This window comes from Schistocerca nitens, chromosome 6, assembly GCF_023898315.1.
Source record: "Schistocerca nitens isolate TAMUIC-IGC-003100 chromosome 6, iqSchNite1.1, whole genome shotgun sequence".
NCBI lineage: Eukaryota > Metazoa > Arthropoda > Insecta > Orthoptera > Acrididae > Schistocerca > Schistocerca nitens.
The window spans coordinates 373,410,225-373,426,236 of NC_064619.1; the positions used below are offsets into that span (position 1 = coordinate 373,410,225).

The 16,012-nt window shown below is 40.3% G+C and overlaps 1 protein-coding gene across 2 annotated transcripts in view; it reads left to right on the plus strand.

Annotated features, from left to right (window-relative positions):
- Positions 1 to 14,278: 14,278 nt before the first annotated feature.
- The window catches only part of LOC126263642 (coiled-coil and C2 domain-containing protein 1-like), a 130,624-nt gene continuing 128,890 nt past the window's right edge, over positions 14,279 to 16,012 (plus strand). Inside the window, exons 1-2 of one of the 2 annotated variants that reach the window (XM_049960734.1) lie at positions 14,279 to 14,534; positions 14,617 to 14,758. In XM_049960734.1, the coding sequence (XP_049816691.1) occupies positions 14,475 to 14,534; positions 14,617 to 14,758 (202 nt within the window). In that variant the 5' untranslated portion in view covers positions 14,279 to 14,474. The remainder of the gene's footprint in view (positions 14,535 to 14,616; positions 14,759 to 16,012) is intronic. The other variant, XM_049960735.1, reaches the window with a different exon arrangement.

Here is a 16,012-nt window from a genome sequence, read left to right on the forward strand (position 1 = left end):
CATTATCTGTGCCATTCCCGACCATATTAGCGATTGGAAGTTTGAGATCTTTCAAAGAATTCACGGGAACAGCAGCCAGATTTCTTGCATCTGCAGTTTCTCCTACAGCGAGTTTGAGAAATGCTGATCTAATGGTTTGGTTGTTTACACTATAGTACCGTATAACTATACCTAGCAATTTAGATATTGATACATCTGTGGATTCATCTATTAGTACACTGTATTTTTGGTTACCTATATCTTCAACCAATGATTGTGTAAAATATGGCGTCAAAACTTCAGTTATAATGTTAGTGCACTTTGTACGATATATTTGCATGTTTTTAGCGCCCTCATCACCGGAAAACACCTTCTTGCACAGTATTCCTAAATGATCTACAGCTAAAATAGAATAGTGTTCAGCAATAAATAAAGAAAGGGCGCCTTCCACTCTGCTTGCTATTCTAACTGTAGTTTTCGGAACAATTTTCACAGGTAAGGTGGTTTGTGTTTTTTTAAAATCAATTTTTTGTTTATGCTTAATAGTTTTCGAATGCTTTCTAATATCACACAATTTAGCATAAAACTCTGTTGCACATACTTGACATCTTGCCTTGGATAAGTCTCCAACGACTGGTTTCAGCCACCCATTGAAATCAGGTTCTGCTTCCCACACATCCCGATATTTTTGAGCGTACTGCTTCTTCCTCTGCGGTAAATCCATTATGTAAGCCACCACAACATAAGTTTCACCAATTTATAATCACTGTAAATACATCAAAACTCAGGCAAACTAGAGGTCATGAAACAATCTACTCACTCGGTAACTCGATATCAGTCCTATTGTTCATTGTTTAAAACGTAATAATGTCTGAGATACCCCCACCGATTTGTTCTTGTGTTACCACTGTGCATGTGGTAATAATCTGACTGCGAGTTAACATTTGGAAAAATTAGAAATAGTATTTTATTATACTTAATATTAAGTATGTTTTTGTCAAATCGAAAAATAAAGGGAGTTCAAAAGTTGAAAAATTATAGAGCGATACGCTATCTACAATAACAGGCTAATGGGTAATGAATAATGACTTGTTCTATAGTCAAGGTTTTCTTACTTTGCAGGCAATTCCCACATCCAGGTTTACTAAATGCTGAACAGTGCTACATGATCTGCTAAGAACTTAATTGAACTTGGTAAATCTAGAACAAAGTCAGTGTAGTACCCATTCTTTAGTTAAAATCTTAGTTTTGTTAATGAAAATATTGGCACAAAATAGTTTTGATTTGTACTTCAAAAATCGCCAGTACTCCAAAAGTCTCCAGATAAGTCGCTAGATAATTTTTGTCGCTAAAAAGTTTTTTTTTTCCTTTTTTGTCGCTAAGACGAAGGCAAAAGTCGCCATTTTTAGCGACAAAGTCGCTAAATTGTCAACACTGTGTACAGCTCTCATTGGTCAGTTCCAGCATCGTTTGAGCCCTAGCGCCTCTAGTGGTCTGGAAGGAATTACGTGGCTTGTTGCCTCTTCCCCCATATGCGGTAGCTATTACCCCCGTGGACGAAACCTGATAACCTAAGCACCTTTCAAAACCGATTGTGCTCACATAGGAATTGGATAACCAGCAACTAGAAGCGGATTTCTAGAATCGATTTGGATTTGTTTACGTGACCCCTCAGAAGCGGTATTGGGAAATCGGTTTACGAAATCCGGTTTTGGGGTCTCATGTAAATGGGGTGTATTATTATGTATCCGTTTTGAGACACAACTGACCTGGGATATCCACATACATAAGATGTACAATAAATTATTCTGTGGTCTCTCTCATCACAAAACTAAAATTCAACGTTAGTAGATATCGTTTACTTTTTGTATACTATGCCACCTGTCATACAGTCTTAAACTATAGTACAATTTTGAGTAACTTTACTGGAGCAAAAAGTGGTTTTCTTTGACGGACGAAAGTCATCTGATGTATTTATAGTCTACGGATCATCAATTCTTGCAAAATGTGCTGAAAATGGGATTCAGTATAAACAAGATGGCAGGAAGACACATTCTACACATTGGCTGAAAATTTAAAAGATCCATGGAAGCGGTAGAATTTTGACTGAATGTAAAGTGTTGATCATCTTGAATTAGCAACGAAAAATATTTTACAAGGTCTGCTTTATGTGTTAACTAATAGCTTCATACTCTATTATTCTGCATTTACCAACAATGAGCAGTATAAATGTAAATTACACTACATACCATGTCAGCTGAAATTCTCTCTCTCTCTCTCTCTCTCTCTCTCTCTCTCTCTATATATATATATATATATATATATATATATATATATATATATATATATATATATTGCCATGTAGTTGTATTTACACTCTCAGACTGCTTTGTCTGTTTAGGCATAGGTCTACAAAAATTGTGCATAATGTGTTAGTTTGAAACACAGTCTAATATAACAGTCGCGACACACACTGCTGTAAAAGTTGTTGCCGTTTGACAGGTGGAGCGACACTAGCGCTCCAAGCGGCTGGTAAGGTGAACGTCAGATGCGTCGTAAGCATAATGTTTGTTTGCATCCATTTCCTACGTTCTTTCCGAATTATTCGAGTTAGTTTCTTGCCTCCAAGAGTTTGTGTAGTATCAGAAGGCATATATGTTTTTAAAAATGATTCTAAAATAAGCGCAAGTATGGACAAAAACCATGAATATAGTGGCAAGCTACAACACATTCGTGAAGAAACACTTGTGACATTGGACAGAATTGCAGCTTACCACGTCGATATCAAAAGAATATAAACACACAGAATCACATGTAAGAAGCACAGACATGTACCTCTACATGCAAAAGCGATGGACAGCTCGTTTATCGTTCTGTAGGCCTACTGTGTTTGTCATTGTCGCCTGTTGCCACAAGTACGACCTTCATCTTTATATTATTCTAAATGGGACAAGGAACTAACAAATAGTGGGAGAAATATGCTGAAAACATTATAATGAGCTGATTATATTACATTTCACGCAAAACCAAATATTTGAATAATTTTCAAACAGTTTGTCTGTAGGCACTTTCCTTGTCCCATAATAGTTTCGCTCGAAGTCTAGCGATCTGCACATTTTGACACTACACACGCTTTTGTAAGACACGAACAGCTGCACTTAATCTAACCACTTCATCGTCAAAGCAGGTCTGTGTTGATGATTCTCACGAATCTGGCACTAATACATGGAGAGTTGAACTGGCTGCTTATGTGTCATAGGACTGTTTTACAGCTTTAGATTGACTGTCGAACCTCTGTGGCAGTTTCCTCTTCATCGTCAGTTGAGGTGCCTTATTTGGAATGTCAAATAGTGTGAGTACTGCATTCCACACGCGTTTGTTATTGTCTGCGTTCATGAACTGGTTTTGTTCGAAATGTAGCGAACAAAACCTAATATTATTATACAGGTAAACCGGGTCTTTCTTCATAAGGTCTTCTCGTCTGCTATTAACTAGCCATTTTTTGCTCCTAAAACGAAACATTCATCATTTATACACATACAGTTTGCAAGTGAATCCTGACGATACAGTTTAGTAACATGATGGTATATACCTCTCAGGATCCTTAGGAAACCTGAAAAAGACAGCTGTGGTGTCTTCTTCCTATTGCTGCTGCAATTTATTGCGCTACAAACGCTCCCGATGGTAGAAACCATTGTGTAAATCAAAATAAACAGTCACTATTCGATTTCACGATCGCGCCGAACTCACAGTTCAACCTACCGGCCGCTTGGGGCGCTGCCGGCGCTGAAGGCAACAAAATCTAGGCGAAGTGTCGCGACTGTTATGTTAGACTGTGAGACTGTGGTCATACCAACTTCCTTCTTACAAGTAAAAAGTACGTAAGGAATGAAAATTGTGAGAGTGATAATCACATTCGCAGATATTCGCGAGATACACAGGTTGCCCATATCTGCAAAGTATACGTCATAACAAAAACAACTCTTTGGTAAAAGAAGGTTATTTCCGGACTCTCTGAGTTGACATTAAGAAATGGAGAAGAAACCGCAAATGCATCATGTACCACTTAAGACTGGAGAAGCGAATTTTGGATCATGGTCCCATGTAATATATGAAAGCTCGCCAGAAACTGAAATCCTTTTACCAATAGCAGAAGTATAAGAAAATATTAGACTACATCGGACGAAAGTCACTTAATAAACACTACGGCTCTACAAATAACACATAATAATGTAGACGTCCAAAAAGTGTTTAACAATCATTGACTGTTAAAATGGCATAACAAAGGCCACTCCAATGAGTACATCAATATTGCGAATGCAACATTTGATTGTACCAGTTAGGCGGTTAATAGCTTGCAAACCACAGTCTAACATAACAGTCGCGACACTCACTGCTGTAAAAGTTCTTGCCGTTTGACAGGTGGAGCGACACTGGCGCTCCAAGCGGCAGGTAAGGTGAACGTCAGACGCGTCGTAAGCATAATGTTTGTTTTGCATCCATTTCCTACGTAATTTCCGAATTATTCGAGTTAGTTTCTTGCCTCCAAGAGTTTGTGTAGTATCAGAAGGCATATATGTTTCTAAAATAAGCGCAAGTATGTACAAAAACCGTTAATAGAGTGGCAGGCTACAACACATTCGTGAAGAAACACTTGTGACATTGGACAGAATTGCAGCTTACCACGTTGATATCAAAAGAATGTAAACACACAGATTCACATGTAAGAAGCACAGACATGTACGTCTTCATGCAAAAGCAATGGACAGCTCGTTTATCGTGCTGTAGACCTACTGTGTTTGTCATTGTCGCCTGTTGCCACAAGTACGACCTTCATCTTTATATTATTCTTAGTGGGACACGCAACTGACAAATAGTGGGAGAAATATGCTGAAAACATTATAAGGAGCTGATTACATTACACTTCACGAAAAACCAAATATTTGAATAATTTTCAAACAAACTGTCTGTAGGCACTTTCCTTGTCTCATAATAGTTTCGCTCGAAGTCTAGCGATCTGCACATTCTGACACCTCATACGCTTTTGTAAGACACGAACAGCTGCACTTAATCTAAACACTTCATCGTCAAAGCAGGTCTGTGTTGACGATTCTCACGAATCTGGCACTAATACATGGAGAGTTGAACTGGCTGCTTCTGTGTCATTGGACTGTTTTACAGCTTTTGTAATAACTATAACGGCTTCTGACATCAAATGTAACAATTGTGTTACTAAATGTGGCACTTCTATCACTAAATGTAACTGGGTTTTCTCTTTTGATGCAAGTCAATTGTCAGGATGAGCATTCTAAAGCATTCTGTCAGGGTGAAAATATTAAATAAATTAACTTTTCTCTCTTAACAACATGTGGGCAGGGTGGGTTCTTCCTTGGCTCGGGTATGAGGTCGAATGAAACATCGTTTTTACATAAGAATAACTTTTATTGAAGATTTGTACAACTGTATCTTACGGGATGTTCTGGTTCGGAGAGCGGCAGCTGTGTCGTTTGTGACGTCTTCTGCTGCGGCAGCGGCGGCGGCGGCGGCGGCGGCGGCGTCTGATTACGCGTAGCGGTGTGTATCTCGTGTCGCTGTCTCGCCCAGCTGACGGGAGACGCTCAGCGCGAGGTGGCCGGTTTAATTATTGCGAGCGAAGTCGTGCGTCGGATGATACCTTGGGAGTGGCGTCCCAGTGTTTCTCTTCTCTATGCGGCCGCGTGTGTTGTGCGTCGACCAGCGGAGCGGCGCGGCGGGGGAAGGCCAGTGTCCCGGACTCGAACCACGGACTCCCGCTTGCCAGTCTTCGGCTGTCAGGTCTTCATCCCAGCTCACAGGTGACTACTGATGTGAGGCCGTCTCCTTCCCGTCCTCACGAGTCACCCGGGTATGTAAAAACCAGACTTCAAATACCTTTTAACTTCTGTCTTCTGGCGCTACGGCGGCTGCTGCTATTCCATTACAGCGGCGGACTTGGTTCGTCTGTGCATGATGCAGACTCTTCTTGCATGACGGTCTTCAGCACCGAAACTGACTGAAAACTACTGCTACTCTTCTTTTCTTCCTTCGTCTCTCGTCTTCGTCTTCGTCTTCGACTCCGTCTTCATCTGTCTTCATCTGACTTCCTCTGACTTCATCTGTCTGGCCCACTGCGTCTCGCGTATTTATTCACTTCAGTTTACTGGAGGTGAACGACTTCACGGTCATTGCCTCGTCTGTCACGTTGAAAAGCTTCTCGAAGAATCTTCTTAACGTCGGTCGTTGGCTCTTGGAATGTAGGTGAGGGCCTTTGATCACATGTGACGACTGAGAAACACGTGAGCCGGTCATTGCCTCTTCTGTCACGTTGAATAGCTTCTCGAAGAATCTTCTTAACGTCGGTCATTGGCTCTTGGGATGTAGGCGAGGGCCTTTGCTCACATACGACAACTGAGAAACACGTGAGCCGGTCGGGCGATGCCCTGACGGCTGAATCGACAGCGCCCGCTTATGTGGAAGTTGCTGACTTCACGGTCATTGTGTCCTCTGTTCCGCCGTTCGGCCCGCTGTTTGCGAGTATGTAACTCTCTAAACTAAACCAAGTTTTTCATTTATATTCTAATTTCTAGTTCACTTTGATTTCACTAATTTATTTACTTAAGTAGCACTCAACATTCCTCCACCCTTCGGAGAAATTCGCCCTCGAATTTACCACTCAACATTCCTCCACTCTTCACACGGCAAAAGCACAAGCAATGAAAACTCTCGACTTAGCATATTGCACACGCTTCACATTAAGTATGTTGAAAATACTTTAGCACTTTACTAAAGCACTGTACGGTCATGAATCACATAGTTCACACATAAATGGTTGTAATAAGTGTAACAAATCTTTATGACAATGAATGAACAAAAATAGATTATTCACTTAGAAAATTACATAGCAACACCTGTTTAATCAACCCTATATGAATGCAAGAATATCTATTCTACAGTATTGTTTATTTTAACAAGAGACTGTTTAATAAAGAATGAAGTACAATAAACAAAATTAATACACTAGTGCTGAAAAGTAACTACTGAAGTACGCCAGTTAAGAGTGTGGTATCCAATTAACAGCGATTTGATGAAGTGGTATATTATTATTTGGCTTCTTTTTTCGTCTTAGATAAAAGAAAACTGTACAAAGTAGAAACACCAACACAAAGGTTCCAGATATACCCGTTCCTAGCATTATAATTTTAGTTTTGTGTTCACCTTTTAATTTTAAAACATGTTGCATCATAACATTGGCATCAATTTTGCCTTGCTGTGAGTTTATGAACGTATCTAATGACTTCAGAAGGGAACTGTCAAGGGAGTCATTGAGGTAGGACAGGTTTTGTGTAGGAAATGCTTGCATGGCGTTTTCTGAAAAAAGCAAACAACATGGTTATGAACCTACCAATCTCGTAAAAACAAAAACAAAGAAATGAAGGAATACATTGTTAATTACAAGATCTACATGTCTCTACGTTCAACTTTTCTTTCTTAAAAAATAAACCGTTATCATTTATTAATTATTTACATATGTATACTACAGTCTACTAAGATTCAACTAGGACATTCGTACTCTTGGTCGAAGATTGTATGGTGCCATGTCTGTATGTTGTGCTGGCGTGGCCACTCTTTTTCCTTTACGGGAACTTCCTCCACCCTTCGGAAAAGCAGACACAATTGTTGAAGGAATTACATCTGGAGCGCCCTTAAAAGGTTTTAAACGACTTGCATGGACAATAGTAGTTCGGGTGGGCAGTTGCAATTTAACGTTGACTGGTGACGTGATCTCAATAATTTGGTAAGGACCTCTGTAGTTTGTTACAAATTTCTTCGTTTTTCCTTTAGCAATGTAAGGAGTCGAAACCATAACCCACTGACCGATTTTGTAATTTGGATATTTAGCTTGGGTATTACCTAATCTTTCCTGTCGTTCCAAAGCCTTTGTATTAGATTTTTGAACCTTTTTCCATACATCCTTCATCATTCGACTGAAATCTCTTACTGTTTCTCCGACTTTTCCGTTTTTCTGCCTGAGTACATCAAAAGGGGACGGCATTTTTCTCCCATAGACCACTTCATAAGGTGACATGCCAGTTGCTTCATGCGTTTTGGCGTTGTATACCGACACGATTATTGGTAAATACGTATCCCAATTGGAATGTTGTTCGTTAATATAATAACTAAGCATCTTGCCAATTGTCCGATGAACTCTTTCTGTGCGCCCGTTGCACTGAGGGTGTAACGGAGTTGTGCGTAATTTACGTATTTTTAGCAAGTGGCATAGCTGTTTCATTAGTTCAGACATAAAATTAGATCCCTGATCTGTGATAATAGCTTCAGGTACTCCAAATTTAAGTATCCAGTTGTTAACTAAAGCTTGGGCAACTGTATTTGCTTGCTGATCTGGGAGACTCACCATAGCTAGATAGCGTGAAAAGTGATCTATAATTGTAAGGACATACTTATTGCCAGCAGGTGTTTTATGAAATGGCCCGTAGAGATCCACTCCGCAGATTTGATATGGACATGAAGCCTCTGGGAGCCTCTGTAAGGGTATTTTAGAACGAGAAAGTTCTGCTCGTTGTGCGCACGCAATGCAATTACGAACGTACTGCGCAACATCCTGCTTTCTGGTTTGCCACCAAAATCGCTCTGCTACTCGTCTTTCGGTTGTCCGCTGTCCACCGTGTCCTGCAAGGATATGATCGTGGGCCTCTGCCATTATTTCTTGTATAAGGTGTTGGGGAACAACAACTCGCGGTCCAAGTTTTGTTTTACGGCATAATACACCATCTTCAAAGCAAAATTGTTTTTGAGTTGCGTATTTTTTGCATTCTGTATCCTCATCTTGTGCCTTTCTCCAGTCCTCAGTATCTCGGCCTGTTGCTTCCAAAAGTGCTATTTTCCGACTTAGACAATCTGCATTTGTGTGTTTTTTGCCTGGTTTATGGATAACTTCGAAATCCATTTCGGAAAGACATAGGGCCCAACGCGTGAGACGACTAGATGGATCCTTTAATCCAAGCAACCATTTTAAAGCTGCGTGGTCTGTAATAACCTGGAATTTCCTACCATACAAATAGCATTTAAAGTATTTGATACCATAAATAACACTTAACAATTCTTTCTCCGTTGTGGAATAATTTCTTTCTGCTGTTGTTAGTTGTCTCGAAGCGTAGGCTATGGGGTGTTCGGCGCCATTAATATTCTGACTCAAAACAACTCCTACTGAATGACCACTTGCGTCACAGGATAAAATAAATTCTTTATTATAATCTGGGTAGGCTAATACTGGACTGTGTGTTAACTTATCTTTAAGGGTTTGAAATGCTGATTCACAATCTTCAGACCAATGAAATTTTGCACCCTTTTTCAATAATTGGGTTAAGGGTCGGGCAATTTCAGCGAAATTTTGAACATATTTCCGGTAGTACGATGCGAGACCAATGAAACTTTGTACTTCCTTAACGCGTTGTGGTGTTGGGAAGTCCTTAACTGCCGAAATTAGTCGAGGATCTGTTTTAATTCCTTTTTCACTAATGACATGCCCTAGGTATGTAACCTCTGTCAATGCAAAAGTACATTTTTCCATATTTAACGTTAATTTAGCTTTTCTAAGTCTCTGAAAAACGTTACGCAGACGCACAGCATGTTCATTAATGTCTTTGGAGAATACAATAATATCGTCTAGATATACACAACATTGCTGAGTTTTGAGTCCTCGCAATACTACATCGAGTAGTCTTTGAAAAGTTGCTGGTGCATTTTTCAAACCGAAAGGCATTCTTTTAAATTGCCAGTGGCCTCCAGGGGTAGAAAATGCTGTTTTATGCCTATCTTCAGGTGCAACTTCCAATTGATGATATCCGCTACGTAGATCGATTGTTGAAAAGTATTTACTGTTACCCAAACTGTCAATGACGTCTGTAATGTTTGGAAGAGGATAAACATCTGAGATAGTTTGTTTGTTAAGGTGTCTGTAGTCACAACAAAACCTATATCGTTTCGTACCGTCGGGAGACTTCTTTGGAATAATTACGATATTTGAATTATAAGGCGAATCAGAATATTCTATAATTCCAGCTTTTAGATGCTGTTCTATAAATTCATCCAGTACTGGCTGTAAGTGATGCGCAACTCTATAAGGCTTCCTATAAACTGGGGGGCTACTTCCTGTTGGGATCCTATGCTGTGTGATATTTGTTGCTGGCAGTGGACCTTCTGCATTAAATAAATCTTGAAACTCAACTAAAACTGCTTCTATCGTGTCTCTATCCTTTCCTTGCAAATGCTCAATCTTCTGGCGTAATGCGGTTTTATAGGCGTCTGGTTTCTGACCATCGTTAATATCTGACCAAATGAAATCTTCTTCAAAAGTACTGACTGTAGCTACTAATATTCCCTTATGCAACTCTTTGTCCTCCACTCCGAAATTGTCAATATGTACCGGTACTTTTCTTTCTCCCTCAACGTCTTGAACCCGTACAACACTTCTACGTACAAAACAATGTGATACATCTAGTTCCTCATTTTCCTCTAAAGGTTCTATTAGACACACTGTATCTGTAGGTACTTCGGGGTCAACTGTCATCCAGAAAAGTTTTCCTGAGCCAGATGGTATCTGATCCCGCGAATCAACCTTCAAGGACGTTGCACGCAGTATAGTTGATTTCGCCTTCCGGTTAGGGAAATCTTGCGGCAGAGGGCCCTTTGCAGCGGTGTCACCTAGCTGAAACACTATTCCGCTAAGTTCTACAGTTTGCTGTCTGAGGTCGATTTTAGCGTGATGTTTATTCAGGAAATCCAGTCCTAGGATCGCGTCGTACCCGTCAGTTACCTTTGTTACCACTTCTACATCTTCTTGGAATTGTACACCGTGAATAGAGAAAATCAGTGATGTACATCCTAATGACTTCACTGTACCTCCTCCTACTCCACTCAATCTATACCTTGGAGGGTCATATTTCTTTTCTCCAATACATTCATTACTTACTATTGATACGTTTGCGCCTGTATCCACTAGTATCCTTGCCTCTTTATCCTGTATGGTAGCAGATAACCAGCATTCCGCCTTCACATTCGCCTTAATGGCATGAAATTTTATTGGGAACGTCTGGCGGCGGCTCCGACATTCCCGTTTGAGTTTAACTGATTTCTATTTCCAAAAACTTTCTTAGACCTGCATTCCTTGAATGTGTGACCTATTCTTTGACAATTAGTGCATTGAGGTTGTCTGCAGTTTTTTGCTATATGTCCCTGTCGATCGCACCTAAAACATCGTACTCCTGCTGAAAATACATTTCGCTTCTCCTTGTATCTAATGGCAATGTCTATTTCTTCGAAAGCTGTCGCCACAGATACAGCTTCTGCTAAATTTTTAGGAAACTCTGCCCTGACACGACGGGACGTTTCAGGAGGTAACCCACGTAAAAATGTATCCAGAGCTCTATTTTCTGCCTCTTGTAAAATAACTTTATTTGCTTCATCACTAGTTGTCAACTGATAGGTGTTAATATTAACTTTTCTAATCCTATCTACAAAGCTTTCTAACGACTCGTTTTGCCTCTGAGTGATAGTGTTTAACTGTTCCCTATAAAATCTACAGCTGTTCTGTTTTTGAAAACGTGTAAGCAATCCTTTCTTCAATTCCTCAAATGTTAGAGCATTCCTTAATTTTTCATGGTATAAGACGTGTGCTTTAGCCTCTCCTGTCAATCGTAACTTTGTCATTTGTAAGAGCTGTTCATCTGACCATGATCCTAACTTTGCAGCTGCTACTAAATCATCAAAAAAGGCTGTTATGTCCTCGCCAGGTTTACCTGAAAAAGGAGTTACTAAGGCTGCTGCTGAGGAATCTAGGGTGGGAGGGATTGAACTGGTTTGCCTAACCTCACTCAACTGTTTAAATAATGCATTATTATCACTTTTAAGCTGTGCTATTTGATTAACTAAGATCTGAATAGCTTCATCAGTAGAAACCGCTTGTGGTGCTGACTCTGACTTTGTACGATTTCGTGTCATCATTTTACAACTATTAGTTACACAATCTTACCACACTGAATAAAAAAGATGTTTAAATATTTTCGACAAACCCTTAAAATGATGAGAGAGAATACACTTCTAAATAAAGAAAATATTACGACTGCTATGCAAACCTCTATCCTTTCACACATTACACAATACTAACTGTGGACCTTTAGTGACTGGCATTCACACCTCATATTGAGCCAAGGGTTTTTTCTCTGACACCAAATGTAATAACTATAACGGCTTCTGACATCAAATGTAACAATTGTGTTACTAAATGTGGCACTTCTATCACTAAATGTAACTGGGTTTTCTCTTTTGATGCAAGTCAATTGTCAGGATGAGCATTCTAAAGCATTCTGTCAGGGTGAAAATATTAAATAAATTAACTTTTCTCTCTTAACAACATGTGGGCAGGGTGGGTTCTTCCTTGGCTCGGGTATGAGGTCGAATGAAACATCGTTTTTACATAAGAATAACTTTTATTGAAGATTTGTACAACTGTATCTTACGGGATGTTCTGGTTCGGAGAGCGGCAGCTGTGTCGTTTGTGACGTCTTCTGCTGCGGCAGCGGCGGCGGCGGCGGCGGCGGCGGCGTCTGATTACGCGTAGCGGTGTGTATCTCGTGTCGCTGTCTCGCCCAGCTGACGGGAGACGCTCAGCGCGAGGTGGCCGGTTTAATTATTGCGAGCGAAGTCGTGCGTCGGATGATACCTTGGGAGTGGCGTCCCAGTGTTTCTCTTCTCTATGCGGCCGCGTGTGTTGTGCGTCGACCAGCGGAGCGGCGCGGCGGGGGAAGGCCAGTGTCCCGGACTCGAACCACGGACTCCCGCTTGCCAGTCTTCGGCTGTCAGGTCTTCATCCCAGCTCACAGGTGACTACTGATGTGAGGCCGTCTCCTTCCCGTCCTCACGAGTCACCCGGGTATGTAAAAACCAGACTTCAAATACCTTTTAACTTCTGTCTTCTGGCGCTACGGCGGCTGCTGCTATTCCATTACAGCGGCGGACTTGGTTCGTCTGTGCATGATGCAGACTCTTCTTGCATGACGGTCTTCAGCACCGAAACTGACTGAAAACTACTGCTACTCTTCTTTTCTTCCTTCGTCTCTCGTCTTCGTCTTCGTCTTCGACTCCGTCTTCATCTGTCTTCATCTGACTTCCTCTGACTTCATCTGTCTGGCCCACTGCGTCTCGCGTATTTATTCACTTCAGTTTACTGGAGGTGAACGACTTCACGGTCATTGCCTCGTCTGTCACGTTGAAAAGCTTCTCGAAGAATCTTCTTAACGTCGGTCGTTGGCTCTTGGAATGTAGGTGAGGGCCTTTGATCACATGTGACGACTGAGAAACACGTGAGCCGGTCATTGCCTCTTCTGTCACGTTGAATAGCTTCTCGAAGAATCTTCTTAACGTCGGTCATTGGCTCTTGGGATGTAGGCGAGGGCCTTTGCTCACATACGACAACTGAGAAACACGTGAGCCGGTCGGGCGATGCCCTGACGGCTGAATCGACAGCGCCCGCTTATGTGGAAGTTGCTGACTTCACGGTCATTGTGTCCTCTGTTCCGCCGTTCGGCCCGCTGTTTGCGAGTATGTAACTCTCTAAACTAAACCAAGTTTTCCATTTATATTCTAATTTCTAGTTCACTTTGATTTCACTAATTTATTTACTTAAGTAGCACTCAACACTTTAGATTGACTGTCGAATCTTTGTGGCAGTTTCGTCTTCATCGTCAGCTGAGATGGCTTATTTGGAATGTCAAACAGTGTGGGTACTGCATTCCACACGAGTTTGTTATTGTCTGCGTTCGTGAACTGGTTTTGTTCGAAATGTAGCGAACAAAACCTAATATTATTTTACAGGTAAACCGGGTCTTTCCTCATAAGGTCTTCTCGTCTGCTATTAACTAGCCATTTTTTGCTCCTAAAACGAAACATTCATCATTTATACACATACATTTGCAGGTGAATCCTGACGATACAGTTTAGTAACATGATGGTATATAGCTCTCAGGATCCTTAGGAAACCTAAAAAAGACAGCTGTGGTGTCTTCTTCCTATTGCTGCTGCAATTTATTGCGCTACAAACGCTCCCGATGGTAAAAACCATTGTATAAATCAAAATAAACAATCACTATTCGCTTTCACGATGGCGCCGAACTCACAGTTCAACCTACCTTCCGCTTGGAGCGCTGCTGGCGCTGAAGGCAACAAAATCGAGGCAAAGTGTAGCGACTGTTATGTTAGACTATGGTATGACGTCGCTGAGAGAACGGGGGTTGTGCTAGGCAAAGACTCTGAGATATTTTGAATCGAATCAACGATATGACAGTTTGAAATTGTAATATTGTTTTTGACAGTGTAGTTTGTGTTGACCGGAGTGCTAGTCACTTTTACTAAACGAAGTTGTTTGTTGTCACATTCCGTAAGTGCTGTTTTGTGTAATTATTATGTTCGGAAGAAAAAAGGAGGCTAGAACGAAGCCCAGGACTGCTGGAGGATTGTCTCAAGTGAGTCACATTATATATGAATAAAGTAACCTTTAGTTTCACTTGAAAATATGAATTAATTTTTGAATGATGTTTGTTGTAGTTTGGCTTGTTGGACCTCCCTGATATTAATGCAGTTGATTCCAACGAAATGGGCACTGATGATGATGAAGACGATGATTCAGCCTTGGAGGCGGAATTGTTAGCTATAACTTCTGGAAATCTACCCGCACGACCAAAGAAAGGCAAGTGGAAAAAGCGTCTGTGTAAACTGACGACGAAAATCAATCTATGCAGTATTGTTGCTCGAGAACAATATTTCTTACACGTTCTTTGTTTCGTGAAGGTGTTACTTGTATTATTTTTTGCATTTGTTGTAGCACCAAAGTCCTCATAAAACTAATTCTTGGCATATTACCGACGAACCACAGAACGTTATACCAAATACTTGAATTTTGTGGAAGTGAATAAGTCCAGGACAAGGATGGAGTGTTGTTATAATAGGATAAAAGGGGGGGGGGGATGCGGTGGACAATACCATTGAAGCAGTCACAACTTTTCAATATATTTTTTGCTTTTCAAGTTGGTTGACAGAATTGTTCTTAAGATATGCTTGATTTCTATCAGTATGTTAATCATTCCTTGTTGTTAGGATTAGATCTTGTTGATTCTTGTTCAGCCAAGCAATGCCATACAGGTTACTTGAAAATAATAATGTACATGGGAGGAGTGTAAATGTCTGAAACGAAAGTATGCACGCTTATATGTGTAAGTATGTCACAAATTCACAGTTTCAATATAACACTTGAAAGAAACCTTCCAAAATATTAAACACCTTGTAGTTTTATGGAATCTTTTTTATTAAATGAATTTTTATAAAATTTTCACCTTGATTTTATTAAACTTTTCCCTTGTTGTATTGACTGCATATTTATTTTTTTGTTTTGTCTTACTTTGAGGACTTGAGTGGTTTGCCTAATGGTATGACCAGGTCATCTCTTATGATTGATTTCACTCTGTATTCTTAGACCTAGTTTCTGAATATTTACAAAACCGGAACTTGATCTTTGTGACCTCTGACCATTCAGCTAATGTACTGCTAGGACAATAATTGATGCAGTTGGCATGCTGCCTCTGAACTGTAATGTTCACAGGCTTCCCTAACCTAATGAATGGTCGTAGTCTTAAAACAAAAGGCCTATTTGATTGTAAGAATCATGTTGTGCCAGCCGACCTCTCCCCTCCCCCCGTACTACTAATATTTTCATACATTATATAATGTGCATCAAAATACTTTGCAATAGCTTTAGTATGTAATGTAATGTTTCAGAAATTAACATGTGGTTGCAGTTATTAATAAAAAATTTATATTAAATATAGAGTGAACTCTGACCACAACAATTCTTTACCTGAATCAAAATGATAAACAGGTAGCTGTTTACGGAATGGTTAGTTACAGGATGATTACCTTAACCACCAATCGGAGCACACACACACAC